Source organism: Pristis pectinata, chromosome 14, assembly GCF_009764475.1.
Source record: "Pristis pectinata isolate sPriPec2 chromosome 14, sPriPec2.1.pri, whole genome shotgun sequence".
Classification (NCBI taxonomy): Eukaryota; Metazoa; Chordata; class Chondrichthyes; order Rhinopristiformes; family Pristidae; genus Pristis; species Pristis pectinata.
In genome coordinates, this window is record NC_067418.1 from 31,932,946 (window position 1) to 31,948,646 (window position 15,701).

The 15,701-nt window shown below is 37.9% G+C and overlaps 1 protein-coding gene across 1 annotated transcript; it reads right to left on the bottom strand.

Moving 5' to 3' along the window:
* Positions 1 to 492: 492 nt before the first annotated feature.
* LOC127577978 (uncharacterized) lies at positions 493 to 12,277 on the bottom strand. The gene is made up of 7 exons (XM_052029686.1): positions 12,125 to 12,277; positions 7,950 to 8,074; positions 6,371 to 6,437; positions 5,059 to 5,212; positions 4,549 to 4,694; positions 2,459 to 2,569; positions 493 to 696 (listed from the first exon to the last, which is right to left on the bottom strand). Exons 1-7 carry the CDS (start codon positions 12,275 to 12,277, stop codon positions 493 to 495), a joined length of 960 nt encoding a protein of 319 aa, XP_051885646.1.
* Positions 12,278 to 15,701: the final 3,424 nt, after the last annotated feature.

Consider the following 15,701-nt stretch of genomic DNA (forward strand, 5'->3'; position numbering starts at 1 on the left):
TGGAAACCCCAGTGACATTTCTCAGCTCTGATGATATTTAGGGTTTGGGCAAACACAAGGCCACTCTCAACAAAGTACACAGCTGAGAGATGTCACCAAGGGTTTCCATATTGGTACATGTGAGGGCTTAGTCATTGGAATGCGCTGCAGGGAACTTCAGTTAAACTCAGTGATTAATTTGGCAGTTTCATCAAAAAATCTGAGTGGTGTGTTGTGGCCACAGTGGGGCAGGAAATGGTGAACTGACATCAGGTTGGACAATTTGGCCCTTCATTTTCTGCAACTAACATGGCAGCCTTCTCCCAAACACCTGTAAATACACGATAAATGTAATGATTAAAAGTCAATGATTTCTTCCCGTTTCCACTGTAGACATACCAATGAAGAAATTTGAACCACTGTTCAGTTCTAATTTATGCTTGCTTAGAAATTATTTTACTTAATTTACTGCAATTTCTAAAGACTTGCGTCATCTGCTTGCTACCATTATGTTCAATCACTGGATGGATAGAGTTCCAAGTTAATTAAATCTGGGTGTTTATCCTTTAGGTACTGGAGCGAAGTGATGGGTGGGTACTTGTCCAGTCCATCACAACATGTGATTATTGCATCATGATCTGGATAAACAAAGAAAACCAGTGACTGTCTGGTTCTGTTCAACGCGTCTTCAGTCTGTGGAATTTGGACTCGATGTTTCTGAGGAAAAGAAACAACAATTTAAATGATTTGTAAATTGCACATGTTATTGTAACCAAATGTACATTACTTTATCAACTAGGGAGAGCCTCAGTAGTCCAAAATACAGCAAGCTAGGGTCAGCGCTCATAAATATAAAAGACAAATGTAGGACCGATGTGAAAAAAGTAGTTTGTTTACATACAGAATGATCAACAGCTTAACAAGGAAGTGTGCTTGAAACCAGGACAAATGAGTTAATGTAGCAGTTCGAGTGGTAGTTAGCATCAGATTATGCTTCTTTGTCGGTGTATGTGTTGCTAATAACAAGGCTGTGGCCCATGCACAGCAGGCCAGGCTGCACAGACAGTAAAAAAAAACTGAGCCGAAATGATGACAGACATAAATGTCCAGTTCTGGTACAGACAGTTAGAAAGAGTGAATTACCTGAATTTGGACATATCAATATTGAGTCTGGAAGGTTGCAATGTGCAAGATGAGATTTTTCTCAAGCTCGTGTTGGTCCTCATTGTAACAGTGCAGGAGGGCATAGACAGTGGGAGAGTGAGAGTGGGATTGTGAGGTAAAGTAGCTTGCGATCAGAAACTCAGTGTCTTCTTTGAACACAGGTACAACACAAAGCTGCTTTTTTGAGTGGGGCATAACTATGGTTGGTTTGGAATGTGTATCGAATGACATACGGCGCACTGAAAATTCTGTGCAATACAGTTTATTCAAAGATATATTTTTGACATCCATTTACTTGCACACCCTGATTAATTAGATTAGCTGATAGAATTCACTGTCTCCACAGCAGCTGAAGGGTTAACTGGCAGGCCAACTGAGCTGAAGATACAGCATGTAAAGAATACTGTGGACAGCACGTCCAGTATTTTGTGTGTGGCAGTGAAGCATTTTTTACATTATGCAGCAGTGGGTTCATTCTCGGCACCTGTATAAAGTGTGACTGTAAGCCTTCGGTATGCCAGCTTAATCAAAAATAAAATCCACTGCTGCATAATGTAAACAATGTTTAATGGCCACATTTGAAATATTGGACATGCTAAGATCTGTCCACAACATTAAAGAGGAAATATGCAGTGCTCTTAAAACCAAACTCTACTACCAGTATAACAACACGGTAGCCAAGTTCCCATTGGCACAATCCAAGGAAGGAGTCTTTCGATGTCTCAGCAAACACCAGATTTTTGACAACACCCAAAACACACTTACTTTGTTGCTCTTTGTGTGAGTTAGTTGTGCACAGATTGGCTGCCTTTTTTCCTACATCAGTGGCAACAATTCAAAGGTTGGTACTGAATTTGAGCATTTTGGGACATTCTGAGATCATGAAAGGAGTGAGGTAATTACAATTCTTCCCTTTGATGTTTGCATTTTGCTACTTTGGCCACTGTTGATCTGACCAGTGCATGAAAGGGAGTGTCACGCTCCGCCTCACTCTTGCATTCTTGTTTGCTTTTATTCCCTTCCGCACTTTACACTCTCTTTGTTTTCACTCTTTACGGGCACATGCATTCAAGTGGGAAAACCCAGTTGAAATTAACTTTTTCAAAGACGTAAATGGATAATTTAGAGCAAAAACATTTCTCTGGCAAAATAGGAATGGCTACATTTCAAACTGCCACGGAAATAAATGTTAATACATTTCTTAATGTGGAGAAAATGTTTTAAAGGTCATTCAATAATGCTAATGCACAGAAACATTGCTAAATTTATTTCAAATTTCCAACGATTTTATAAAAATGAATGCTGTTTCACTCACTGTGGAAATCCATCTGTCAGATGTCCACCTCTGCAGAAGATTGGCTATGTTGAGAAGAACTGTGTTTGGAAGGTAGGGAGCAGTGATATACTGACCAGACCTGGACATTACCTATAACACAGGTCGTTAAAGTGGTTAAACAGCAGCAGCAATCACATTTATTGCTTCAGTTCTGGAGACAACTCAGAAATGGTAACTTGTTTCTTTGTTTCTCACTCCACAGATGTTACCTGACCTACTGAGTACCTCCGGTATTATCTGGTTTTATTACATTTCTTTGTTCCCATTTATTTTAACCTTCTTTCCAAATTTCCTCCCCATCCTCCACTCATTTTGTTATGTAGAGCATTACATGTATATGAACATGTATATTACCTGTAAATGTGTATGAAGTGTATGTGAACAAATGCAATGATTGGAGAGGAAAATGAAATCTATTGCAAAGAAAGGATGTATGTCAGCACATCACAAGCAATAAGACACCAATGTAATTAATTAAGGGTTGTGGATTAACAGATCCAATAATAATTTTATTTTATTTTTCACTTTTTAAAATTTAATTTAAATCATGGGAGAAACATTAAATTATTGTTTCCCAGTGAATATCTAACTTAGTTACCTCAGTATTAAGCACACCTGTTAATTCTGTTTGACTTCACTATTAGTATTGACATTAACAAATGTGGAATTTCCAATAATAGAGTTTTATGAGATGTGTATGTGCATCGGCGAGATGGATTAGAGGAAGCCAACTGCTGATCGACAGTGGAACACATTCTAATGAAGCAAGTCGCATCAGTGAGCTGTAACCTCAATTGAATGGCCATGGTGGGTTCCCAGAGCCTACAGATGCAGCCCAGATGTCCACCTGGCTTACACACTACATAGAGATTCAGGATTCCTTCCTATGGAAAATATAATAGATTTCACAGCTCAGTTTAACATTTCACTGGAACAAAGAAATGCCAATAACTTGTTTTGCTGCTAGCTGTGACCCTGCCTGGATGAAGAGGTCAGCCCCATGCCTGTCAGGATGAAACAGCAATGCCTCTTCTCATTTGATCTATCGATTACATGGTTTCACCGGGCAGCTGGGAAATTGGTTCAGAAACAATATTGCCTCTCTGACAAAGTTATACATAGTGCAATGTTTATGTGCGCAGTGGAAAGAATTTCCTTGGGCAGCCAAACCATAAGCACAATCCATGAAATCCATGGTTTTCTTCCTTAGCCTTCTGCATGTGCAGTATCATCCCACATTGTCCAAAACATGTCTGGCTGCCACTGACATCATTTTCAGAGGTGACCCATGGATGGCACAGGCCACTCATACAGTGGTAGTCCTTCACCAGACATGTGGGACTAATTGTAGCTCGACTTAAAGGAGTCTTCCTTCAGCAGCTTCCTGTCTTTGGTGAATAGCTCTGGGAAATTACTTCAGGAACGTGCACTCTAAATCAAAACCTACCACACTGGCAGCTGATTCTTGGGTAACCAACCACACACCCCCCTCCACCAATGAATCACATGCCAAATCCTCCCCAACCTGATGTCTGAACCGATTCTCAAGATTCCAGTCAGCATCTAGCTGATGCCTTGAATTTCCTCGCTCAACAGGCCTTTCGTGTGCCATGATCCCCACACCCAGACCCCGTGACCCAAATGTGTTCTTTTGCTTGCATGACCTTTGTGAGTGAGTGGATGAAAGGAGGATCTGCCCAACTGCACATTACTCATCAGTCCTTGAGTGCGATATAATACTGCAATCGCAGGCCTTCACAAGAAACACTGGGTGGCTCACTATGTGTGACGACTTCAACACATCTTTTTGGATGCCAAGAAACCTCTGGGCAAGCTACCTCTTCATTGGTATTGTTCTGTTGAGACAGAGACTTTGCTGCTCTCCTCTGAGGCCAGACAGTGCAAGCCAAGGTGGTTGTGAAAATATACAAATTACTACTGATGTGTTTGCATCCCGGGAAATGAACATTCATTTCCTTCTGAGGATAGTTTTGGAAGATTCCATATTTAATTTAGTCATTTGTTGTAAATGCAGAGAAAATGGAAACTGAATGGAGGATCACAATTACCTCCAATCCTCCATATTTATCTTGGAATAGTAAAGTGAATGTTCCATAATCAGAATGTTCTCCACATCGTGTCTGATTTTCTTTCAGAGAGGATTTCTGTAGTGGTGGGTAGTATGCAGCTCTAAGAGTTGAAAGATTTTCATTCCCTTTAAGAGATCATATAATAGTGATTAATTATAATTTTTCTGAAACTGCTTTATTTTTTAAAATCTGCAAAACAGATGATAATAGTTTCAGCTGTTTTATTTTTTGTTGATTATTGATGCATTTTCCAATTACATAATCATATTGTCATCTTATCATTTTTCAGTCTTTTCACATTTCTACCCTTTCCCATCTCTCCTGAAGCTGTTTATTCTTCATGACACCTTGCTCTACAACCATCTGTGACCTATGGTTATCTTCAGCAAGTAGTCTGTATACATGTGTGATGCATAACTGTGAGAGAAGGCAGGTTATTCAATCGTCAAGGAAATCGTCAGGTTTCATTACATTGAAATGGGTACTTACTGCCCATCTTTTGGTGCTTGCTGACAAAGAAACCACTCTCAACACCCAGGCTCAGTTCAATTACTTTCAAAACTCGGATAGATAGCTCCGCACAGATCTTGAAGAGCGATTCCAGACAATTTGTGAACTCGGGAACATCCTTGACAGGCCATTTCTAAAATAAGCATGACTTTTATTCTTATTTTTATACTGAAATAGGCAAAAGAAATAAACATGCAAGCTGTATATTAAACTTGAACATTTAGAAGATTGTTGTGGAGAACGTTTTTGCAGATCAATAATAATCACTGTTGCTTTGCCACTGACCATGAATTCTGGACTAATATAAATTGGTAATTGGTTTATTATTGTCACATTTTACCAAGAAACAGTGAAAAGCTTTGTTTTGCATGCCATGCAGACAGATCATTCTGAACATAGGGATATCGAGGTAGTATGAGAGGAAAAACAATAAGACACTGCAGGATATAGGTTTATACTTACTGAAAAATTGCAGTGCAGGTAAACAAAATAAGGTGCAAGGGCTACGGTGAGGTAAAATGAGAGAACAAGAGCTCATCTTTATTGTACAAGAGTCTTCTAACAGCAGGATAGAAGCTGTCCTTGAGCTTGGTAAAACATGTTTCCAAGCTATTGTATGTTCTGCCCGATGGAAAAAGGGAGAAGAGAGAATGACAGGGGTGGGAACAGTCTTGGATTATGTTGGCTGCTTTCCTGAGGCAATGGGAAGTGTAGACAGAGTCAATGGAGGGGTGGCTAGTTTTCATGATAGACCGGGCTGTGTTTACAACTCTCTGATATTTCTTGTGGTTTTGGGCAGAGCAGTTGCCATACCAAGCTGTGATGCATCCAGATAGGATGCTTTCTATGGTCCATCTGTAAAAACTGGTGAGGAAGTAGAAGAGCTGGTGTGCTTTCTTGGCCATAGTGTCTATGTGGTTGGACCAGGGCAAGACAAACTAACGGTAAGGGTATAAAAGGGCTGGAGGTGAGGAGGCTATGAATACTGTGATATAAATTTGCTCTGAGATCTTAACTCCGTTTTTCTCTGCACAGATTCTGTTTGGCCACCTTAATAACTCTAACACTTCCTGATTTTATTTTGCTTTTGCATTGAAGAAATTGAGGGTTGGGCTAACTGTTACAAAAATGAGAGGTCTTCTGTAGCTTTCGTGTGATTGCACATTTTGTTTGAGAGTAGCATTTCCTCCAGTTACACAACAGCAAGACCGCATCTTGAACTCTCATTCCTGGCATATAGACATTGACGTGGAATACAAAAGCAATCCCAATCTGGATTTTAAAGTCTTACATCACTTGCAGAAAATGTTGTCACGTTAAAGGTTTCTTTCAGGTCTTTGGGTTGTGCTGGATTTAAACTGTAAAGAGAAGAATATTTACACTTGTTTATTTAAACATCCATGCTTCATTGTTGCTCAATCCATCTGCCTCTTTAATCCGACTCCTTCCACAGACAATATAGCACTATTGCTATCAATTATCATACTGTGTAATCTACTGTTAAAAACTACTGCATAAATATATTTTGGTTGCCAAGAATAAAGGTAACTCGAGTTCTTAAACATTTAACTCTGAAGCAGGAAGTGGGAAGTCGTGGGTCCTTTTCACAGTGCCAGACAGTGGATGGTCAGAAACAGCAGGGATTTCTGTTTGGGCCCCATAGTTTGCAGTATATATGAGTGATTTGGATGAGGGAACCACTTGTAATATTTTCAACAGAAAATGCTGAAAAGACACAGCAGGTCAGGCAGCATCTGTGCTAAGAGATGCAGAGATAAAGGTTAGGTTGAAGACACTTCATCAGAACTGGGAAAATGAGTAAAGAAATTAGTTTTGCATTACAGAGAGGGTGAGGGAGGGATAGAAAGAACAAAGGAAATTTCTGAGGTTTGCCCAGGTGATCCAGATGTTGATGGAGCCTTCTGATTAATAGCTTAATGAGAGCAGTTAGAATGAGAGAGAAGCAAATACAGGGATGTCTTAAAGCTATGAAATTCAGGTAGGAACTGTTGCTGAACCTGAAACCAAAAGGAGAATGCTGGAAATGCCCAGCAGATCAGGCAACATCTGTGAATGGAGTGAAAAAAATACTTAATTAATATCTCTTCAGCAAAACTGGTGAGTTCTGATATTGAAAAATTAGTTATTGGAAGTTGTTGCACTGAAGGCTGCAAATTGCATAGAAGGAAGATGAGGTACTATTCCTCAAGCTAACACTGAGCTTGGTTGAAAGAGTGTGGGAGTGTAGGAAGGCACAAGCTAAATAGGAGTTGGATGAGAAGTGACAGGCAATTGGACAGCCATTGTGCTCTGAATGGAGATGTTCTGTGAAGCAGCCATACAATCTGGATTCGGTTTCTCCATTGTAGAGGAGACCATTTCATGAGAACAAGATTGGAAGAAATGCAAGTGAATTGCTTTTTTCACCTGGAAGAACTGTTTGGCTCTCTGAATTGTGGGAACCCATAAGATAAGAGCACGGGTGTAGTACCTCCTGCAGACACATGGGAAAGTGCTGTAAGAGAGAGAGTGGTTGGTGAAGAAAGAAGAGTGGGCCATTGCATCATGGAGTGGGCTTGAAGGGCTAAATGGTCTACTCCTGCTCAGATTTTTCTGTGCTTATGTGTTTGAGTGATGATAGTTTGAAATATTCGATAGGAGAGATCCTAGAGTTGGACTGAATTTTTATTTGTGAACAAAGTTATTTATGGTTTTCAACTGCTTGTTATTGAATGGCTGTGATGTCAAACCTTACTGTATCCACATTCACAAAATGATCTTTCTGACATCTGCACAGTGAAATTTCCTTTCAGCAGTGGAGTAGATGCAAGAAAGGGTTTTGCTGGATGAGAATTTCAGGGGAGTTTTACCTCTCAGTCTCAAAATCATACCACCCATGGTTTGGAACCTCAGAGTCCTTCGATTGGACATATTGTTGTTTAATGTCCTTAGGAAGTAGAAAGAACTTTCTGCAGATGTCCATTGTTCCAAACACCTGAGGAGCAATTGTTTACGATTAAATGTGCTGTATAATTGGCAATAGCAACAATGGGGTTTCACTGGATTCATAAGAATTACTCTTCTATTTGTACAGGTTATTTGTGATGTTCTTGTGTCTCCCAGCTGAGCTACATTTGCCACATAATTCAGTCTTCAGTTTACTAGTACTTATAAGGTCATAGGTTATAGGGTCACACAGCACAGAAACTGACACTTTGGACCATTAAGTCCGTGCTGATCATCAAGCATCCATTTACACGAATCCTACACTAATCCTGATCCTGATCGGACACTACCACTCACCTATACACTGGGGACAATTTATAGTGGCCAATGAACTTGCCATCCCACAAATCTTTGGGATGTGGGAGGAAATTAGAGCACCTGGAAGAGGCCCCTGGGGCCACAGGGAGAATGTACAAACTCCACACAGGCAAAACTTGAGACTGGAATTTAAGCTGGGTCGCTGGAGTGTGACGCATCGGCTCTTTGAGATGCACCACTGTTCTGCCCCACTGAAGGTTTTCTGCTGTAAAATGCTTCATTCCTTTCTCCGTGAATCTAAGAAACTATGGGAACATGTGAAGTTGTGGCTAATGGTAAACATTAATGGGATTTTCATGTAAAATTTCCACTTGGGGCCCTAACACAAAATCATTCACAGTTTCCTCGTTTACAAATCCCTCCTCAATATCTGGGGTCAAATCCCCAGTGTGTTTTCAGCTGTCTATTCCTATCCATCATCACCTGCAGACTCTAATGTCCCTTCCAAAAACAAATTTGCATAACTTTATCCAGGTGTAACATAGTTAGGTACATCTGTGATTTTAATATGCATGATTTTTGAGCCCATCAGATAAAATTTTCTAAGTGAGACATTATCAGATATGGCACTTTAAATGTTAAATTGTTAAAGATGTTACAGCGCAATTATCTTTAAATGAACGTTCTACGTTAGACGCACCCATTTCGGAGGATGAAATAAAGAAAGTAATATTTTCAATGAACTCGGGTGAAGCACCCAGCCCTGATGGATATACAGCCGAATTTTTAAAATCCTTTTCTGATATTCTTGTTCCCTGGTTAGCAAAAATTTTTAAAGATGCCCTATCAGTGGGTAAACTACCACAATCCTTCTATGAAGCAACTATTTCTTTAATTCTTAAAAAGGATAAAGATCCCACTGACTGTGCATCTTATAGACCTATTTCTTTATTAAATGTAGATTCAAAAATATTTTCCAAAATATTGGCCTTTAGATTGGAAAAGGTTCTTCCACAAATTATCTCTGAAGACCAGACAGGATTTATTCAGAATCGTTATTTACATTTTAATATTAGGAGATTAATGAATATTATATATACTCCTTCATCCCAAATTCCAGAATGTGTTGTCTCACTAGATGCTGAAAAGACGTTTGACAGAGTTGAATGGGAATATCTATTTATTACATTTCAAAAATTTAATTTTAGCCCTAAATTTATATCTGCGATTAAACTGATTTATTATACACCTATGGCTTCAATACTTACTAATAATCAAAAATCCCCTTTGTTTAGGCTATTTCGAGGTACTAGACAAGGTTGCCCTTAAACCCTTTATTATTTGATATTGCTTTGGAACCCTTGGCTATTGCACTCCGGGATTCTTCAAATATATGTGGCATTACTCGCGGTGAAATGATTCATAAGATATCTCTTTACGCAGATGACCTGTTACATTATATTTCTAATCCAGAGGAATCTATCCCCGCAGTACTATCACTACTAGATCAGATTAGTGCTTTTTCTGGCTATAGATTAAATCTTAATAAGAGTGAATTTTTCCATTAAATATGCAAACCCCAATTTATAGGCAATTACCTTTTAGATTAGTAACTGACTATTTTATGTACTTAGGTATTAAAATTACCAAGAAACATAAGGACTTATTTAAAGCTAATCTACTGCCTTTAATTGACCATGTTAAACAATTATTTACTAAATGGTCCCCACTGTCTTTATCACTGGTAGGTCGAATTAATGCGGTTAAGATGAATATTTTACCAAAATTTTTGTATATGTTTCAAGCAATTCCAACTTTCATCCCGAAATCTTCTTTTGACACTATTGATTCTAAAATTCTTTCATATATTTGACAGAATAAAAACCCAAGGTGAAGAAAGAAATATTTACAAAAACTAAAAAAGGATGGTGGTATGGCCCTGCCTAACTTTAGATTATATTATTGGGCAATTAATATCAGATATTTAATTTTTTGGATACAAGATTTAGATGTAATTCAATGTCCCAAATGGGTACACCTTGAGCATCAGTCAGTACTTGGATTTTCATTAGTTTCTATTTTAGGAGCTTCACTCCCTTTTGCACTTACCAAATTAAGTAAACATATGATTAACCCAATAGTTAAACATACAATATGAATATGGTTTCAATTTCGTAAATTTTTTGGATTGAATAAATTTAACTTGTCAAGTCCCATTCAATCTAATTTTTTTCTTTCAACCATCCAGAGTTGACTCAGCTTTTTCTATATGGAAAAGGAAGGGAATTGTATGTTTTCATGATTTATTCATTGATAACTGTTTTTCATCTTTTGAACAACTGTTTAACAAATATAATTTGCCTAGATCACACTTCTTTCAATATTTGCAGATTAGAAATTTTTAAAAAACTACTATACCCTCTTTTCCAACACCTTACAAAACTGAAATTACAGAAAAAATTTTAGGTCTTAATCCTTATCAGAAGGGCTTGATAGCAATGATTTATGATTTAATTATGAAAATACATCCAGAATCACTGGACAAAATTAAGAATGAATGGGAAAGTGAACTCCAAACACCTTTACCTACAGAGACATGGAAGAAAATTCTTCATTTAGTTAATACATCTTCAATGTGTGCCAGACACTCATTGATACAGTTTAAGGTAGTTCACAGGACCCATATATCAAAAGATAAACTAGCCCGTTTTATCACCATATAAATCTTATATGTGACAGATGTAAATCGAATGTGGCTTCTCTGACACATATGTTTTGGTCCTGTCCTCTTTTGGAAAAATATTGGAAAGACATTTTTAACATTATTTCAACTGTATTGAATATTGATTTACAACCTCACCCTATCACCGCAATTTTTGGATTACCAAGGATAGAGTTTGGCCATTTATCTGCTTCCGCTTACCATATGATTGCCTTTGTTACATTAATGGCCAAACGATCCATTTTGCTTAAATGGAAGGATCCAATACCCCCTACTACTTTTCAATGGTTCTCTCAAACTATATCATGTTTAAACTTGGAAAAAATTAGGAGTGGTACTGTTGATCCTTCGCTTAAATTTGAAGATATTTGGAGTCCATTTATTCAATATTTTCACATGATATAGATGCCTCTTCAATAACTTTCCAATTTAGAGGAATGGAGTTAACGACATAATATTGCTCTGTTTATACTGAGAAATTTCCGTCCAGTCTTTTTAATTTTTTTTTTGTTTTTTTTTCTTTTGAAATTTTTCTTTTTAGTTTGGTTTGATACATTGTTTATAATTTTTCTTACTGTTTGGGGATTTTTTTTCTTTTTTTATATACACAATAAATCTTTTTCTTTCCTTTCTTTTATATTATATTCATTTACTAAGAGATCGTGGGATCTACAGCTTTTTTTTATGTCTTATTACTCTTTATGATTATCCATGCCATGATTGCTCTCCTGATCTCTTTGTATTACAGGTACAAACATCGATGTTATATATTAATCTGTATTAATTTGGAAACTAATAAAAGATTGAAAAAGAAAGATGTTACATGCAAAATAGGTTATTATAAATAATATGGACTAACATCTCAGATTAGCGAGCAAATAAACATCATTTTAAAATAACATAAATGTAAATTAAAATTAAATTACACTTTTACTTACCCTACTTAGATACTACATAGTAGAGTAAGAAATGTCACAATATTTTACACACCATGTATATCAGAATACAGCAATACTCTAAACATATCATATAAAGTTAGATATTAAAATGGATACATACTTGCTCCTCATTTATCCCAGTGTTTCTGAGATACACAATTCCATATTCATTTAATGCCCTTGTGATCTCTGTGGATAATCGTTTCATTTCATTAGCTGAAGGTTCAGCTTTACCCAAGGCGAATGATCCAAAGTCAACGACTGCAATGCTCATTTTCTTCCAAGGACTCTGGCCTCTTAAGGATTTCCTGTAAATGAGGGCAGAATGAATTATTTAGCCTGATTCTACCTGGCACCAATATGGTTAAAATCAGTTATTTTTATTTATCCATAGGTGGTCAATATGCATAAGTGTTAAGAGTATCATGAAGAACACTGAAACAGACAAGGTAGCATTCAAAAAAACTATGTCTATCACCTTCCTATTATGATGATGTGATCTATTTGTCTGCTTTTTGTTATCCAAAGCATGAAGGAAGATTACATTCTTAATTTAACAATGAAGGAGGGCATGAGGCCAACTGAGTCCATGCTGGGTCCAAGCAGAGCAACCCCAACAATTCCATTATTCCTTGTCTAGTCCCCCATCGCCCTGAACATTATTCTTTCTCACATATCTACTAACCTCCCCTTTTGATTCTTTCATCATTTATTTATAGGAAGGGTAATTTGCAGTAGCCAATTAAATCAAATCTTTGCAATGATTGACTTAAATTTCTTCTGAAGTAACTATAATTAGTTATAACTTATTTGCCCTAAATTTCTGTCAGCAATTTCCTCACTGACAATCACTAAATCTTCAATTGCAAAGTTCTGAAACATTTGAACAATTGTTTTATACATAAAACTCACTCTTGAGCTCCTTCAAAATATTCATTTTACACTTTACCTGAAAATGGATTTGCCTCTCAGATTGCAGGTTACATTCTGTTCTATATAGTTGCTTAATAATATTGATCTCACATTTTTGTTGATAAGATGATGCATGAGACAATGAAATACCAATCAGATGTCAGCACAACAATCATGTGAATCATTTACTTGTTATTTAAGCAAAAATGTAAAGCAAAACACTGCTGAAGCAGAAGATAAACACACATTAGTGAACACTTTACATTGACTAAATTTGACAAATAACTAGCATCGACCTAAAGTTTTAATTTATTTGCGTGTTTTGACTTGATATGAATAAAGTCTACATTTTTAAGAATTTGAAATAAGAATGTCAAATTATACACTGCTCTGTAGAGTAATCTAATACATGGCTAATTATTTTGCTTAATAGACAAGTAATTGTTTTATAATACAGGCTCAGCTATGGTTGATTGCTGAGTGGTTATGCAGAATAGTCTTTAATTTTGGCATAACTGTTCTTGATACTAGAAAATTTTATTTAAAATTTATTAGCATGTACTTAAGGAAGAATGCAAATAAATATAATTAGTAATTAAATGGAGAAACACTTGTTCAGTTGGTCTTTCCAGGAAATAGCCTTGAAAGAATTAGCATTTGCAGTATTGCTGCTGATTTTGACATTATTTCATAGTCATAAATTTGACCCCTCCGAGTTGCCTTGTCACTCCTAAATTCTAACTTGGACCATGTCTTGATCATCCAAATGAAAAAAATTGCTGGAAATTTGAAATAAAAACAGAAACTCCTTCCCATTTCTGACAAAGGGTTATTGACCTGAAATGTTAATTCTGTTTCTTATTCCCCAGATGCTGCCTGATCTGCTGAGTGATTTCAGCATTTTCTGTCTTACTGACTACCAGTGACTGCCAATTAAACAATAGCTCAATGTTGAAATTCTTAACTGCCTTTTTTTGTAAATCTTTCCATGGTCTTGCTTCTCCCTATCTCTGTAAGTTCCTCTTTCCCACCTAACCGTCAGGATATCTCAGCCCCATAATGTCTGGCTGCTTGTTCATAGAACATAGAACATTACAACACAGTACAGGCCCTTCGGCCCACAATGTTGTGCCGACATTTTATCCTGCTCTAAGATCTTTCTAACCCTTTCCTCCCACATAGCCCTCCATTTTTCTATCATTCATGTGTCTATCTAAGAGTCTCTTAAGTGTCCCTAATGTTTCTGCCCCCACAACCTCTGTAGGCAGTGCGTTCTACGCACCCACCACTCTCTGTATAAAAAACTTACCCCTGACATCCCCCTTATACCTTCCTCCACTCACCTTAAAATTATGCCCCCTAATGTCAGCCATTATCGCCCTGGGAAAAAGTCTCTGACTGTCTACTTGATCTATGCCTCTTATCATCTTGTACACCTCTATCAATTCACCTCTCATCCTCCTTCTCTCCAAAGAGAAAAGCCCTAGCTCGCTCAACCCATCCTCATCGGACATGCTCTCCAATCCAGTTGTGTAGTGATTAGCGCAACACTACCACAGCCCCAGTGACCCAGGCTCAGCTCCGGCCACTGTGTGCAAGGAGCCCATATGCTCTCCCCGCGTTTGTGTGCCCCCCCCGCACACCCCAAAGATGCACAGGCCAGGAAGCCGTGGGCATGCCATGCCGGCACCGGAAGTGTGGCGACGCCTGCGGGCCACCCCCAGAACCCTCCACGCAAAAGATGCACCTCACTGTGTGTTTCAATGTACATGTTATTAATAAAGAGATCTGAATGTCAGTGGACATGAAAAGCTATCTGCTTTGCAAATCGCCTTTGTGGAAGGAAATCTGTTATCCTCACGTGGTCTGGCACCAGTGTAGTTCACTCTTATCTGTACTCCAATTCCAGGGCAATTAAAGGTGGACAATAAATAATGGTGTTGCCAGTAACATCAACATCCTATAAATAAGAAAAAAGCTTTGCTATAAGAACCAGTTCAAAGCCAGTCAGGGCCATTGCAGTAATTTTATTTTATTTGGGAATGGCATGTGTCCAGACCTCAATCAGATGCATGACATTCAACCGGGACCTCATTTGCCAAAATGCACCTTGTAGTTGAGACTCCTGATTGCCTTTGCCAAATTCATATTCAATCCACCATTTGGAAAATTATACTTGGCTTGAATAAGAGGTCTCGTTTTTAAACCAACAGCTTAAAAATCAGGGCTTCAAAGTATTCAGACAACAGACAAGTCGAACCAGAATGAATTGTACACAAAATGAATTCATTTCAAACAAATTCTTCTGTATTTCTTTTGGCACCATATGTGAAGCATGCCAGCATAGTCATCTAAGAATCTAAGTCAAGTTTTTGTAGATAAGCAATCTCCCTCATGTAATCTCTTAAAAGTGTCATTCAGAGAGTTCAATTTGACTAAATGTATTTAATTCACTTTTCTTGAACCATTCAAAAGGTATCATTCTGTAATTAATCAACCAATGGAGAAACTGAATGAGTGCCTAATCCATTTAGAGAGTTAATTTGAAACAGGATTACATTCCTAATAAAGTTTAGGGAGAAGGCAGGGCGGACCATGTAGGTTGAATCACAAGCCAAGTGGACAGAGCAGAGCGGCTACGAACCGAGAATACGTAAAGGGCCTCATGGTGAGACAGGGAATGTAGAGTGTGTGGAGGTGGAAAGGGCAATATGGCCACCGAAACACGCAGGGCACAGAGGTAGCGGGCAGCAGGGGGAAAGCGTAGAGACAGGAGGAGGATCCGG